At 32.9% G+C, this 12,738-nt stretch overlaps 1 protein-coding gene across 2 annotated transcripts in view; it reads left to right on the forward strand.

The window, feature by feature from the left end:
* The window catches only part of LOC115886382 (inactive dipeptidyl peptidase 10), a 99,117-nt gene that overhangs the window by 36,598 nt on the left and 49,781 nt on the right, over window positions 1–12,738 (forward strand). The window contains exons 2-3 of one of the 2 annotated variants that reach the window (XM_030905497.1): window positions 612–815; window positions 1,049–1,130. In XM_030905497.1, the coding sequence (XP_030761357.1) occupies window positions 790–815; window positions 1,049–1,130 (108 nt within the window). In that variant the 5' untranslated portion in view covers window positions 612–789. The remainder of the gene's footprint in view (window positions 1–611; window positions 816–1,048; window positions 1,131–12,738) is intronic. The other variant, XM_030905498.1, reaches the window with a different exon arrangement.

Below are 12,738 nucleotides of genomic sequence, written 5' to 3' on the forward strand. Positions count from 1 at the left end.
GATCACTTGGGATATGAAAGAAAGCTTTTATCAGCTAATTTTCACAGCTTCAGGATAAACCAAACAATTAATCTAACTTTTTCTTTTTACCTCCCATTCCTCTAAACGAAATAAAATAAATCCCAGCCTATTTGAGGTAACACCATAAATCTCTAAATAGAACAAAAAACTATTGAGTTAACTTGACGAATGAACGGGATATAGCAATCGAACACAAGCATCGAAAACTTTTCGGTTATTCTTTGTTGTTTTTAAAGAAAAGGAAACAATGTTTTTTGCAAAAGTTCTCTTAAGGCTGTTATCTTAATTGAATTTTAGAATGAAGGTTTACAACTCAGTTAGATTGAGGATTTCTATAAAATCAGAGTAATAATCCTATTTTTATTGAAATCAACAATATTGTTAATGGCATTATTGGATTTTGTAGATATAAGATGATGAAACGACGTCAATGGCGTTTGAATTATGAATTATATTACGGGTAATTCTGTCAGACTGTAAATGTAATAAAAAAACAAACTAAACTGTTTGTACAGTTACATCAAATTAATTTATATAGTTATTTTAATGGTTTATGTATTTCTATGCGACTAATATTAGCTTTGTTTCAGGATAACTCGGTGGGTCGCCACCACTGCCGCCTGACGTCAGAGCGGTTCGCGTCCTTGACCAGCCTCGGCCGTAATCGCCTCCGCTTCGGCTAGCGTCGCACTAAGACGGGACAGTGGCGGCGCCAAGGGCAAGACGACGTAAGGCGGGGCCAGTGACGGCTCGACCGACACAAACGGGATGCACGCCAATGTGCATGCCGACAGGTAATGTTATTTATTCCTATAATATTTTAAGGATAAGTAATCAACCTAATCTGTTGATGATGCCAAGTCTCAAACACATGCTAAATTGCAATTGAATATTACAACCGGTGACTGATACTCTCCCAAAATTTTCTTTTAATACAAACTGTTAATCTCCTTAGAACTTTCCCTTTGTACCGGGTGTTTTCCCTTTTTTTTCAACAGAAAATTCTAGTTTCTTCTTTTTTTTCCAGAAGTTCATGGCGGCTGCCACCGGACGAGACCCTGCAAGTGGCCGATCCCAAGGCCAAAAAGGCCGAGGTAGGTGACGAAGAGGTCAGTACTCCTGCCCCTTTGGGGCACATGGGCCAATTACGATGCACCATGCAATTGGAAACATTATTAATTAACTATCTTTAAACCTATTTTCTTGTCTTGAGTTGGTTACCAAATTCTAGTTCCAGAATTTTTAGTTTCCTAGTTTTCACATTTCGGTAGTTTTTGAGACAGCATATATATCTATTATGGTCATCTAGTTTATCTCAAGAAGGTGTGTGGTAAAGGGTACCATCTAAAAATGAAAACTTGTAGTCATTTCCGGTGAAACAGGAAGTGACCGAAAACAATTGAATACATCAGTCAATCCTAATTTATGTCTATATATACTAACATACCAAATTCTTAACGCACAATGAGGGTAAAAATTCAAGGCCGTGATAAACCACGGTTTTGACACGACATGACTTTGACCATACTTTGACGCACGAGCTAGCGAGAAAAAAAAGTGGTAAGGATCGTGCAAACACTAAAAACCAAGAAGCATATATGTAACATCTATTATAAAACATCTTTGTATTATTGAGGCATTAGAGAAAAACCTTTGTGTCAAATTAACTGATATACACGCGTTATATCAAAGAAAATAAATTTAACATATTTTTTCTTCTTTTCTAAAACAAATACCAATAAAATCCGTCAAACCTAATAGAAGTATCTTTAACAAGAAATTCTTCTACACAATTTTCTGTTCAAAATTTAAACAAGAAACTAGACAACAAAACGTTTTAGAGCTGATTTTATTTCCCGAAAAAAGCTTAATGCCAATATCGTCGACGGCAATTCCATTTTTACCCGAATTTATAGTTTCCCTGAAGGATCTTATTACGGCGAAGTGGAAATTTTGTTATCAGCGAAAAACGGGTACGTAGGAAAAGTCCAATCTTCAGTTTTGAAAAGCTTATTGTAACGCTATTTGCAATTTTCAAACTTCGTAATATATAGCTTATTTTTTTCTATTTTTTCGAGCCTTAAATAAGTACAACTCTGAAGTTTCCTCGCAATTTTTTTTTTGAAAATTTCGAATTTTTTGAAAAAAAAATTATGTAAAAAACATAATATCTTGATAATATAGCAACATAGGTTCTAGAATAAGCTAGTAGCTATTACGCTGGTAGCTAGTTGCGCCGGCAGCTAGTAGCTAGTAGCTAGTGGTAGTATTGTTACGTTTTTCGTCGGTTCCGTGTGGCTAGAAAGTCACAATTAACAAACAATAACGATTAAAAAGACTTAAAGAACTATATACAAACTATTTATAACTATTTATCTAGAAAGAATTTATTTTAGATTTATAGCGACAAATGTAGTCGTCTATTTATTTCTGTCCTCTTCAGGCCCCAGCCGTCGGATTATATACCCACAGCTAAAGAGTTCTCGAATAATCCATAGATCATTAGGTGCATAGAGAAGGTTTCGAATGTTCTCGTATGTACTACTCCATTCCAGTGGAACTTGATGGTTCTCGAACGTTCGAATGAATCATTACAGAGTCTATTCTTTAATGCGATATTAAGGTCATATGGGGGCGGGACATATAGTTAGGTTAGGTCGAGTCCACACGGATCCGCAACAGTATAATAAAATAAAAATCTACTCTTTAAATTATAGTTAAGAGAATGTGCAATTTTTTTCAATATCTTTGGTGATATTACAAGAAAATTATGTATAAAACTGACAATCATGTGTTCACAAATTGTGATAAAATAAATGAAGTGTAGAAAAGATAAATTTTCTAAAAAATACTTTTCAAATACTTTACTGTATGTCTATTTTCTTATCGATTTTGAAAAAAAAACATTTCTCAAATTAATAATAATTTAAAATTACTTTTTAGAACACCAACACCTTTTTGAGATATGACCTGTTCATCCATTTTAGATTTTTTTTAGTTTTTGAAATTCCCTTTTTTGACAAATGCATCCGGAATGGTCTAGTGGTATGTTAAAGAATGAGTACTGACTATAATTTTAGTATATTTCCCGCTAATTTTAACAGTAGAATAGTTATTTAGATTAGAAGTTCCACTCACTTTGTACAAAATCAAATTTAGTATTTTATTAGTGTTTTAAAAGTAATATGAGTTAGTTAGTTTTGATTTTGACTTTGTACATTGCTTGGCGCAGAAAAGATGGTTTATTTTAAAAGAACATTTTACATTTTCGGTTTATTTGAATATTTCTTCTTCATAATTCAAAACATTTATAAAATATATATTTTTTTTAAATAGAAAAAAGAAAATTAAATACTCAATTTAAAAAATGCAAAAGTGTATCGTTATTATATTAAAAATACTGCGTTCTGGTTGGTTGACTTGCATTTCTAAAAGTCCCATTCGATTTTTGTATTATTACTGATGAAGTTTTCCTATATACAGGGTGCTCCAGAAATAAGTGCAATTATTTTAAGGGGTGGGGTGGTAGATCTTGCCAGAAGAAACATATTTTCTCTTTACTATTTTTAAATCAAATTAATAACAACTGAGTTCTCTTCAAAAAATACTATATGGGTATTTCATCACTGCAAAAAAATCTACAAAATAAAATAGTTATTTTTTGCACACACTGCTAAACAGTTTGCTTTACGTTTCGAAAAGTTTATCTCTTTCCATCGTCGGAAGCAAAAAAGTACAAAGAATAAAGAAAAAACTATTTAAAATATTTAAATTCAACTATTCGAGAAGATAAGTTTTTATAGATAAACAGATATTAAAAGATACAGAGTATCTTTTAGAAATATTTTTAAATTGTAGCTCTAATAGCCCTTCAACGAACTCAAAACTTACAATTTATAAAAATTTAATCGTTTAGCTACAATACTCCGTGTCGTATGTGGTGAACAACCCTGTATACTCAACGCTAACTTAAATAATTCTTCTGTTGATCCGTAGTCCCGATCCAGAACTGTGTATTACTTGGCCCAAATAGACATATTCTTCTACTCTTTCCAGTGATATTATTATTAGAATGTATTTTTTGTCCACTACGGCAAACATTATAATATTATTAATTATACCATTCAAAATTATAATTTTTTGTGCGTTTACGTTAAGCTTCAATTGGAAAAGAGCGATTGTGACTGAAATTTTTATCGTTTTTGTCGGTTATTACAAAAATTGGAATCAATTTCCTGCCAGGGTGCTAAGAATAGTGAAGTAGATAAATTTAATCCTCGGAATGGGTGCGGGTTTTAAATGAACCCCGTGCCTCCCTTAAAGATTCTTCTGGCGTTCCAAAAATAGTCCTTTTGTCGTCTAATAAATTTTAAAAAGTGTGTGCATTGATCTCGGCCGAAGCTCTGAAAGCAGTGAAAAACCGAATCGGATAGAAGACAGGACCGGATTCGGGCTTTTTGTGTGGTATTAATTAAAAGATTAATGCCAAAAATTCATTATTTTATACATGGAGTCAATACAATCCTTAATGATGATTTTTTTTTCTAATTTGTTGAAGTCTAAGACAAGAAAAAATATTATGATCATGATTCGAAAAGCCGATTTTTAGCGGAGGAAAGAAAATTACAACCTTTATTTTTTTAACCTTTGTGAAATATGTCATTTACTAAAAATCGTTAGAAAATGTATTTTATACTTCTTTACACTCAGGAATTTTTTGAAGTGGTGGAACAATATGAAAAAATTTAAAAACTATTTTTTTTCTAAAATCTTATGAAATTATTAATGGGTTAATTGCATTTTAATACATACAATGACATCAACAATGAAGACTAGTTTATTGTTAGGTGACCTAAATAAGCAAAACTTTAAGGGATTATGATTGCTGGTTACTGAAAATCCCAGTTGATGGCGTTATAATGCGCCATCGCCAGCTTGACGCGAATTTTTCAAAAACTCAGTCTTTACGTAATCATTGCGTAGCAATATGATTGAAAATGTGTAATAAGCAATATCATTCTGAATTTGAAGTAAAAAAAATATTTTCTACCCACTTTTTGAACTAAAAAAATGTAAGTTAGATAAAACAGAAGATTTTAGAAAAAAATTAGTTTTTAATTTTTTTCATATTGTTCCACCACTTCAAAAAAATCTAAAAAGTGCAAAGGAGTATAAAAGACATTTTCTGACGATTTTTAGTGAGTCTCGCGAAGGTTAAAAAAATGAGAAATAGAATCGAAAACGAATACCAAGAAATAGAAGCCGAAGAACAAGCAGGATTTAGAGCCGGAAGATCGACGGTGGACCACTTATTTACAGTTACTCAAGTAATAAGTAAAAAGAGCAATCTAAACCAAGAGCTACATCTTGTGTTCGTGGACCTGCGACAGCGTTCCCCTTGTGAGACTTTGGGAAGCTATAAAAAAAAACAATATAAATGTAGAGCTAATAAAAGTAGTAAAATAATTATATAGACAAACAAAAACTAGAGAATAAAAGTCGGCAAAAAGTTAACAACAGGATTTAATGGAACCAAAAGTCTGAAACAAGGGTGCTGTATTTCACCAACACTGTTCAAGATATATCTCGAACAAGTTCTCAAAGTTTGGAAGCAAAAATTTAGAAATATGGGGGTACCCATAGGGGATAACATGCTCTCCACGCTTTGCTTCGCGGACGATCAGGTGATCATAGCACAAGATTACGATGACATAAATTATATGACACGTAAGCTTATAGAAGAATATCAGAAATGGGGACTCGAGATCAATACTAACAAAACAGAATATATATGTATCGGAGGAGAACAACAAGATCTAATACTAGAAGAAGGGAAGAAAATTAAGTGCTGCACAAAATACAAATATTTGGGTATGCAAATCACAAATGATGGACTGTTGCATACAGCAATTAAAGAACGAAACCAACTTGGAAGGAATGCTATCACGGTATTGAATGGGATACTGTGGGACAGCAGCATAAATAACAAGAACAAAACTCTAATATATAATACCATCATCAAGAGTATAACCACGTACAGCTGTGAAGTGTGGCCAATTAAGGCAACAACAAAACGAATGCTGGAAGCTACAGAGATGGATTTTTGGAGATCAACAGGCAAATCAAGACTTGAGGGAATAACTAATGAACGCATAAAAGAGATTATGGAAGTTAAACATACTTAAACTCATATGGTACGGGCATGTCCAAAGAATGGCAGAAATGAGAATCCCAAAGCAAATTATAAACTTGAAACCTGCAGGGAGAAGAAAACCGGGTGGACCGAGAAGAAGTTGGCAGGAAGGGATTGACACGTTTATGGAGGAAAGATCTCTCGGAGACGGTGCATGGAGAGACAGACAGGCATGGAGAGATGGCATCGGAAGACGTAGAACTTTTTAAACCGATTAATATATATATATGAAAAAATTAAGATTTTAATTTTCTTTCCTCCGCTAAAAATCGGCTTTTCGCTTAAGAATAATTATCATATTATTTTTTCATGTCGTCGACTTTTTAGAATTAGAAAAAAATCATCATTAATTAATTTTGAATTTTACTATAAAAATAAAAATAAAATTGAAAAAACAGTTTTTTTTTTGAAAATCTCGAAAACCGTTTGAGTTAAAGAGCTAAAAATTTAGGTGAATTATTTTGATTCGACACAAAAATGGATCCCCTGAGTGCGAGTTAAAAAAGCCGCGAAGACAGATCTCCCACATTAATCCGGCTGTATCCTTTGATTTAAAATTTTGGGACGAAAAATAGTTTGAAGACGGTCCTGTATCAAAGAGAAAGGTTAAAAAGCTTTCAGGGTTTAATTTTAACGAGCGATGGAAAAAAGGGTTTTTAGATCTTTTTTTCTCGAAATAGTTCAAGAATCATCGGCTGAAAAGCGAAGCGCAGGGAAGTGGAAGTAGTGGAAAAAGAAGGGGAAGATGGAGAAAAATGACGATAACGCGTCATCAATGTCGTTTATCTTGAGGTAGGTTTCCTAGAAAAACTCCTCCTATCGATTTATCTCTTAATATAAGCATCGCCCGTTTGAAAATCTGTCACAATCTTAATCAGTCACATTCTAAATATTATAGAGTAGAAATAGCATTTCAAATTAGTAGAAATACCATTTCACTAGTACCAAAAAGTAGGTAAATAAGGGTTCGGCATTTAACGTTTTATGTAAAACTGACTAGGTATTTTTACCTAAATGAAGAAGGAAATTAAAGATAAAGGATTATACTATATCCGTATTGTAACACATTTTTAGACAACTTTATTTTTAAGATTTTGATGGTCAATCATTAACAAAATATTCCTATGTTTGGACTAATCAAAATCTGCAATCGCAAGGAATATCCAGAGATTTGAGACCAAAGGTCCCCCAATAAATAACTGCCGATGTGAAGGCAGGCAGGAACAAAGAGAAGATGCAAGAAATGATACCGACTTGGAAGTTTTATCGTGCGTGGAAGAGAACGATGGAAAGATCAGCACAAGGAAACTTGAGGATGAAATAGGAATAGACACACTACAGCGTTTCGAATTTTGAAACGACATAAATACTATTCCTTCAAATATGAAAAGCACCAAGAGCTACGAGATGGGGACGAAATACGGCGGCAGGCGTTTTGTTTTGATATGATGGAAAGAGCAAACACGGATAGGGAATTTTTAAAAAACATATGTTTTACTGACGAATGCACGTTTACCTTAAATAATGACCCAATATTCAAAATTATCGATATTGGAACAAAGAAAACCAACACAGGTTTGTCGAAACAAGGACGCATTATCCACAGAAAGTAAATGTTTGGGCAGGGATATTCGGACACAATATTATCGGGCCATTATTTCTTACGCGAAATTTAAAAGCAGAATATTATTTGGAACTACTCGAAAATCATATTTTACCTGCTTTACATGATGCCGCTAGGGAAAATCAGGAAGTTTGGTACCAAATGGATGGCTGCCCGGAACATGGTACCCTGGCTGTTCGGGAATATTTAGACAATAGTTTTAACGGAAACGTTATTGGTCTAAATCATACAGTAAATTGGCCAGCAAGGTCTCCTGATATTTTGCCAAATGATTCCTTTCTCTGGGGCCATTTAAAAAACAGGATATACAAGGTTAAAAAATACCCAAATCTAGACGAGTTAAAAAATGCTATTTCTGCCGAATGCAATAGAATTTCAGTTTACCAACTAACGAATGTAAGAAGAGAATTTTATGATCGCCTGGATTATTGTCTAGCAGTCGATGAAGGAATATTTGAACATCTTCTTAAATCCTAAAGTTCTAACAATTTAATAGTACCTAAATTAATAAGTTATTGAGTATTGTAATAATACTATAATTAACCTTTTAATTGATTACTTTATTTACTTTAATTCATATTAATTTGTATTTATAAATACATCTTTAAGATTTCCGATGTAGGTATGAGTTTTCAATAATAATAAAGCACTAAATAGGTAAATTTCTGAAATGACAACTTCATTTAACTGTTATCTTTTACCTTGACTGGTGTTCATAAGTAAATACAGGGCCATAAGAAAGGAGAAATATTTAAAAAGAAATCGGCGATAACTCGTAAACGAGCTAATCAAAAATATCTAAATTTATTCTTTTGAATGTGGGTTTTAGTGCCCTTCAATTAACCTAAATAGAATTATTCTCTAAAATAATTAGGGAAGCCAATAATTGACCCCATTAAAATTTACATGGGATTTCCTATGTCCCGTCCGACGATGCAACACCCGGTATAATTTATATGGTTTTGTAACAAATTGCTCGCAATTTTATGGCAAATGCTGAAGCTCTGCAAACCTTAATCAAGCCTTAATCAAAGAACGTGTGTTTGGAATTTTGAGTGTAGCTTAACTCGACGGGATCGGGCTACAAATCTATATAGAAAGACATTGAAATATACAAAAACAGAAAAATTAGCCGAGTCAAGTTTTAGCAAGTTTTAAACAAATGGAGTCAAACTACTGGTATTGTTAACACACTTATTAAAGAAAATTAAAAATATTCCAGCTATAACTTTACTATGATCTGCCATGAAAATTTATACTGGCAAAATATAATTTCGATTTAGGGTAACACTAGTGGCGTGTTAATGGATTTTTAAAAATATGCACATTAAAATGGGGCTTTATTTCGATAAGGAAAGCTTAATTTTCAGTTGGAAAACCGCGAGAACTCGGAAAATTTTATTTATTTAACCGAGACTCGAAGAAAGACCTAATTTTCTTCGGTTAGAACTGGAAAATTTGCAGTGGCGGCGCCGGCGGTTGACATTATTTGAAGGTTAGTCGAAAATATATACAGAGTGAGTCTTAAATAAATGCAAATATTTTAGGGGTGGTATATTTCGACCCCAGAAACAACGTCTATGAGTTTTTTTCGGAAAAAAAAATGGTGAAAGTCTTTCATTTTCTTTGAAAATTTCCTAGTAGAAGTAGAAATAGTCAAATACATGTCATTATTGACAAAAAATAAACATGTTGAGTTGATAGTTATTTCATAAATGATAAATTCGGTAACTTGTTATTTTTTTTTTAAATTAAACATAAATTTTTCTTCGAAAAAAATTATCATAATACAGTTTCTGTTGAACTTTTGATACAAAATCATTTCAAATTTATGATTTCAGTTTAATAACTATTTAGTCAACATGTTTAATTTATGTCAATGATGACAGGTATAGATAATTTCGACTCCAAATATCTCGAGAACCATTACTCGTAGCGATTTTTACCAAAACGCAAAAGTAAATGCATATATTTTTACTCAGTAGTTTTATACAGGTACGGACGAAAAGTTATTACTCCTCATGCCAGTTAAAAATATGTAGATGGCGCCCTCTACAAGTAGGAATCATATTGACATCAAAATCAAATTTCTCCTATCAAAATACTCTGTATAAATACGTTTTTAACAGTTGTTGAGTTAGGTTATCCTATTTATATTTTCATATACTAAAAAATTATCGTAAAACAAATCATGTGATTTAATTTCAATAAAAAGAAGATAGATGCACAATTATAATAGATATTGGTTTTGATGAATTTTATTTGCAGGCACTATTTTAGGTGCCCCCACTGAAGAAAATGTAAATGTTCTTTTAAAAATGACCATCCAAACTGCGCCGTAATTAGTTTTTAAGAAACTTTCCAAACTTTCTGCCAACTTTTCCCAGACAGTAGAATAAGTGCGAGTACTTGAGAAATTTAAATTTTTTATTAGCGTAGTTTTTCACCAGCATTCGTCAGAAACAGTTTTGGTTGATGATTAGTAAGTATTTAGTAAGAGTTTAGAGTTCTCTTTTACACCTTATAGAGTGAAAAGATTAATTTTGACAGTGTTTTCGGAATAATAAAATCAAAGATATGGAAATATTAAAACAGAATACTGGAAATCTTCAGTAATAGAAATAGTAAAGTTCGAAGAGTAAGATGTTATTATTTCGTTGCCTACTACGACACTTGCATATTTATATATCATCTTTGATTTTACAATTCTAAAGCTGTCATTGAGTTCTAGTTTAGTAGATTTACCATTATTAGTAATAAATATATTTTTGCATCCCACCTTTCAATAAAAAGATAAAATCGAAAGATAAAGATACGATTAAAAAAACGGCGTCAAAGACTGACCGATGTCAATATTGACGAGGTCAACCTCTAGATGTCAATTACTAAAAAAAAATTAACCCTTTATAATAAAAATGAACTACCAACATCTTTGGGCCAACTGGCAGTAAGCGCCATTAAAAAATAAAGAAGAATACGGGCTTGGCGTCTAGGGCTTGACCTCGCCAAAATTATCATCGATTGTCACTCCTCAGCCGACCTTGACGCCGTTTTTTTTTCGATCGTATGGTATATAACACTGATCCCAGTAATTTAGAGTTTTTAGAGCATTTGTTATACATTTTTATATACCAAAATTAAACAAAACGCATTTAGATTCAACGAACGATAACAAAACTTGACACTTCTATAAGAAAAGGAAAAAAAAAACGCCTAAATGAAAGCCCTATTTTCACGCGAGTATTCAGGAAATGGCACAAAAAGCCCACAATAGCCACATTCGCAAACGCAATCGAGGCATATATTAATTCCGATTATTTCCGCCTGACTTCAGGATTCTATTCATGAATGGTCGCTTGCCGGCCTTTTTTATTACACAATTATAGTTTTTGATGCTTTTTCCAGATTAATTTAATGGAATATAAACGACAGAAGGAAATTTTCTGTTTATTTTTAACTAAGGTAGAATTTTTTAATTATGGTTAGGGATATTATGTGTGTGTCACAAAAATCCGAATCATACGTTCCTTCGTAGAGCAGTCGGAGGTATCTCCGTACTTTTGCTCAACTAAAATCTACTCTCAGCCGATCGTCTAACCCGCCTGGTTGGTCCAGGCCGGGTAGACGAAAGTGTAGCTTGTATTGCTTTAGAATCTAGAGTTAGGTCCCGACCCTTACTAGAGGAGGTGGTAGCTTGTGTGCCACTTGTGGAGACTAGTCTTGCGTAAGTGTCAGCAGCCTCTCCTGTAATTATCCTTAAGAGTGCTCCCTCATGCATTAATAATGTTCCTAGTGTTGTTAAAGGATTCCGCAGCTTCACCGGTAGAGTTTTTTATACTTGATCTCATAGTATTCCCACGAGTTGCTAGTATTAGTCAGTCCAGTCAGTCCACTTCTACAGAGAGCATGTAGAAGTATAGGAGGAAATACAACGGGGTGCCTCTGGTCCCGCTATCGTATATAATATAATGAATGCCTTTATTGTCAAAAAAATTCACAATTTGTAGACAAAGGTAAAGTAAACAAACAAAATAGAATACAAAACAAGTATACAAATTACATATTTTATTATTATCAGTCTTATTGTTTAAAATAAACATTTATAAATGTTTACAATGTCAAAGAATAAAAATAAATAAAAATAAGATTTAAAGATATTAAAAAAAATATATTCAAAACTATATTTAGTAAGTTTATAGTAAATATACTAATAACAAATATTAAGATCAAATTCGATTATCAAAATATAACTCATTTACGGATTAGAAAGCCTTGTCTAGTAAATAAGATTTCAATGCTTTGCGAAATGAAGAAAATTATGTTAAGGATTTGATTTCAAATGGCAGGTGATTGTGCATTATTTTCGAGTTGTATAATATTGAAGTTTTAACTAACTCTGAGCGTGGGGTGGGTAGATAAAGACCTTGGTCCGCGTTCCTGAGTGGATAAGTGTGAGATAACCTTTCTTGAGAAGCTGATACATGCTTACGTATTAGGCAAACAGATTCAAATATAAATAAGGAAGGAATAGTTAATATTTTTATTTTTTTTAAAAAGTCGTGGCAATGAATTCTGCCGTTTACTTGTGGTGAATATAGAACAGCTCTCTTCTGGAGCTTGAAAATGCGGTCAAATTGAATCGCACAACACGTACCCCAGAATGGAAGGGCATATCTGAGGTGGGACTCAAAAAGTGCATAATAAACAGTTCTAGGCACTGACAAGTTAAGCTCCTTAGAAACAGATCTTAATGCAAAACAGGCAGAGCTCAATTTTTTCGACAATGCGTCGATATGCATGTCCCATTTTAGAGAATTGTCTACAACAAGCCCTTTTACGACGTCAATGGTGGTGTTGTTAAGTACAAAAGGCTGCAGCGAGTTTTTATACCACAAAGCTT

Source organism: Sitophilus oryzae, unplaced genomic scaffold, assembly GCF_002938485.1.
Source record: "Sitophilus oryzae breed Bouriz unplaced genomic scaffold, Soryzae_2.0 scaffold_488_pilon_pilon, whole genome shotgun sequence".
NCBI lineage: Eukaryota > Metazoa > Arthropoda > Insecta > Coleoptera > Curculionidae > Sitophilus > Sitophilus oryzae.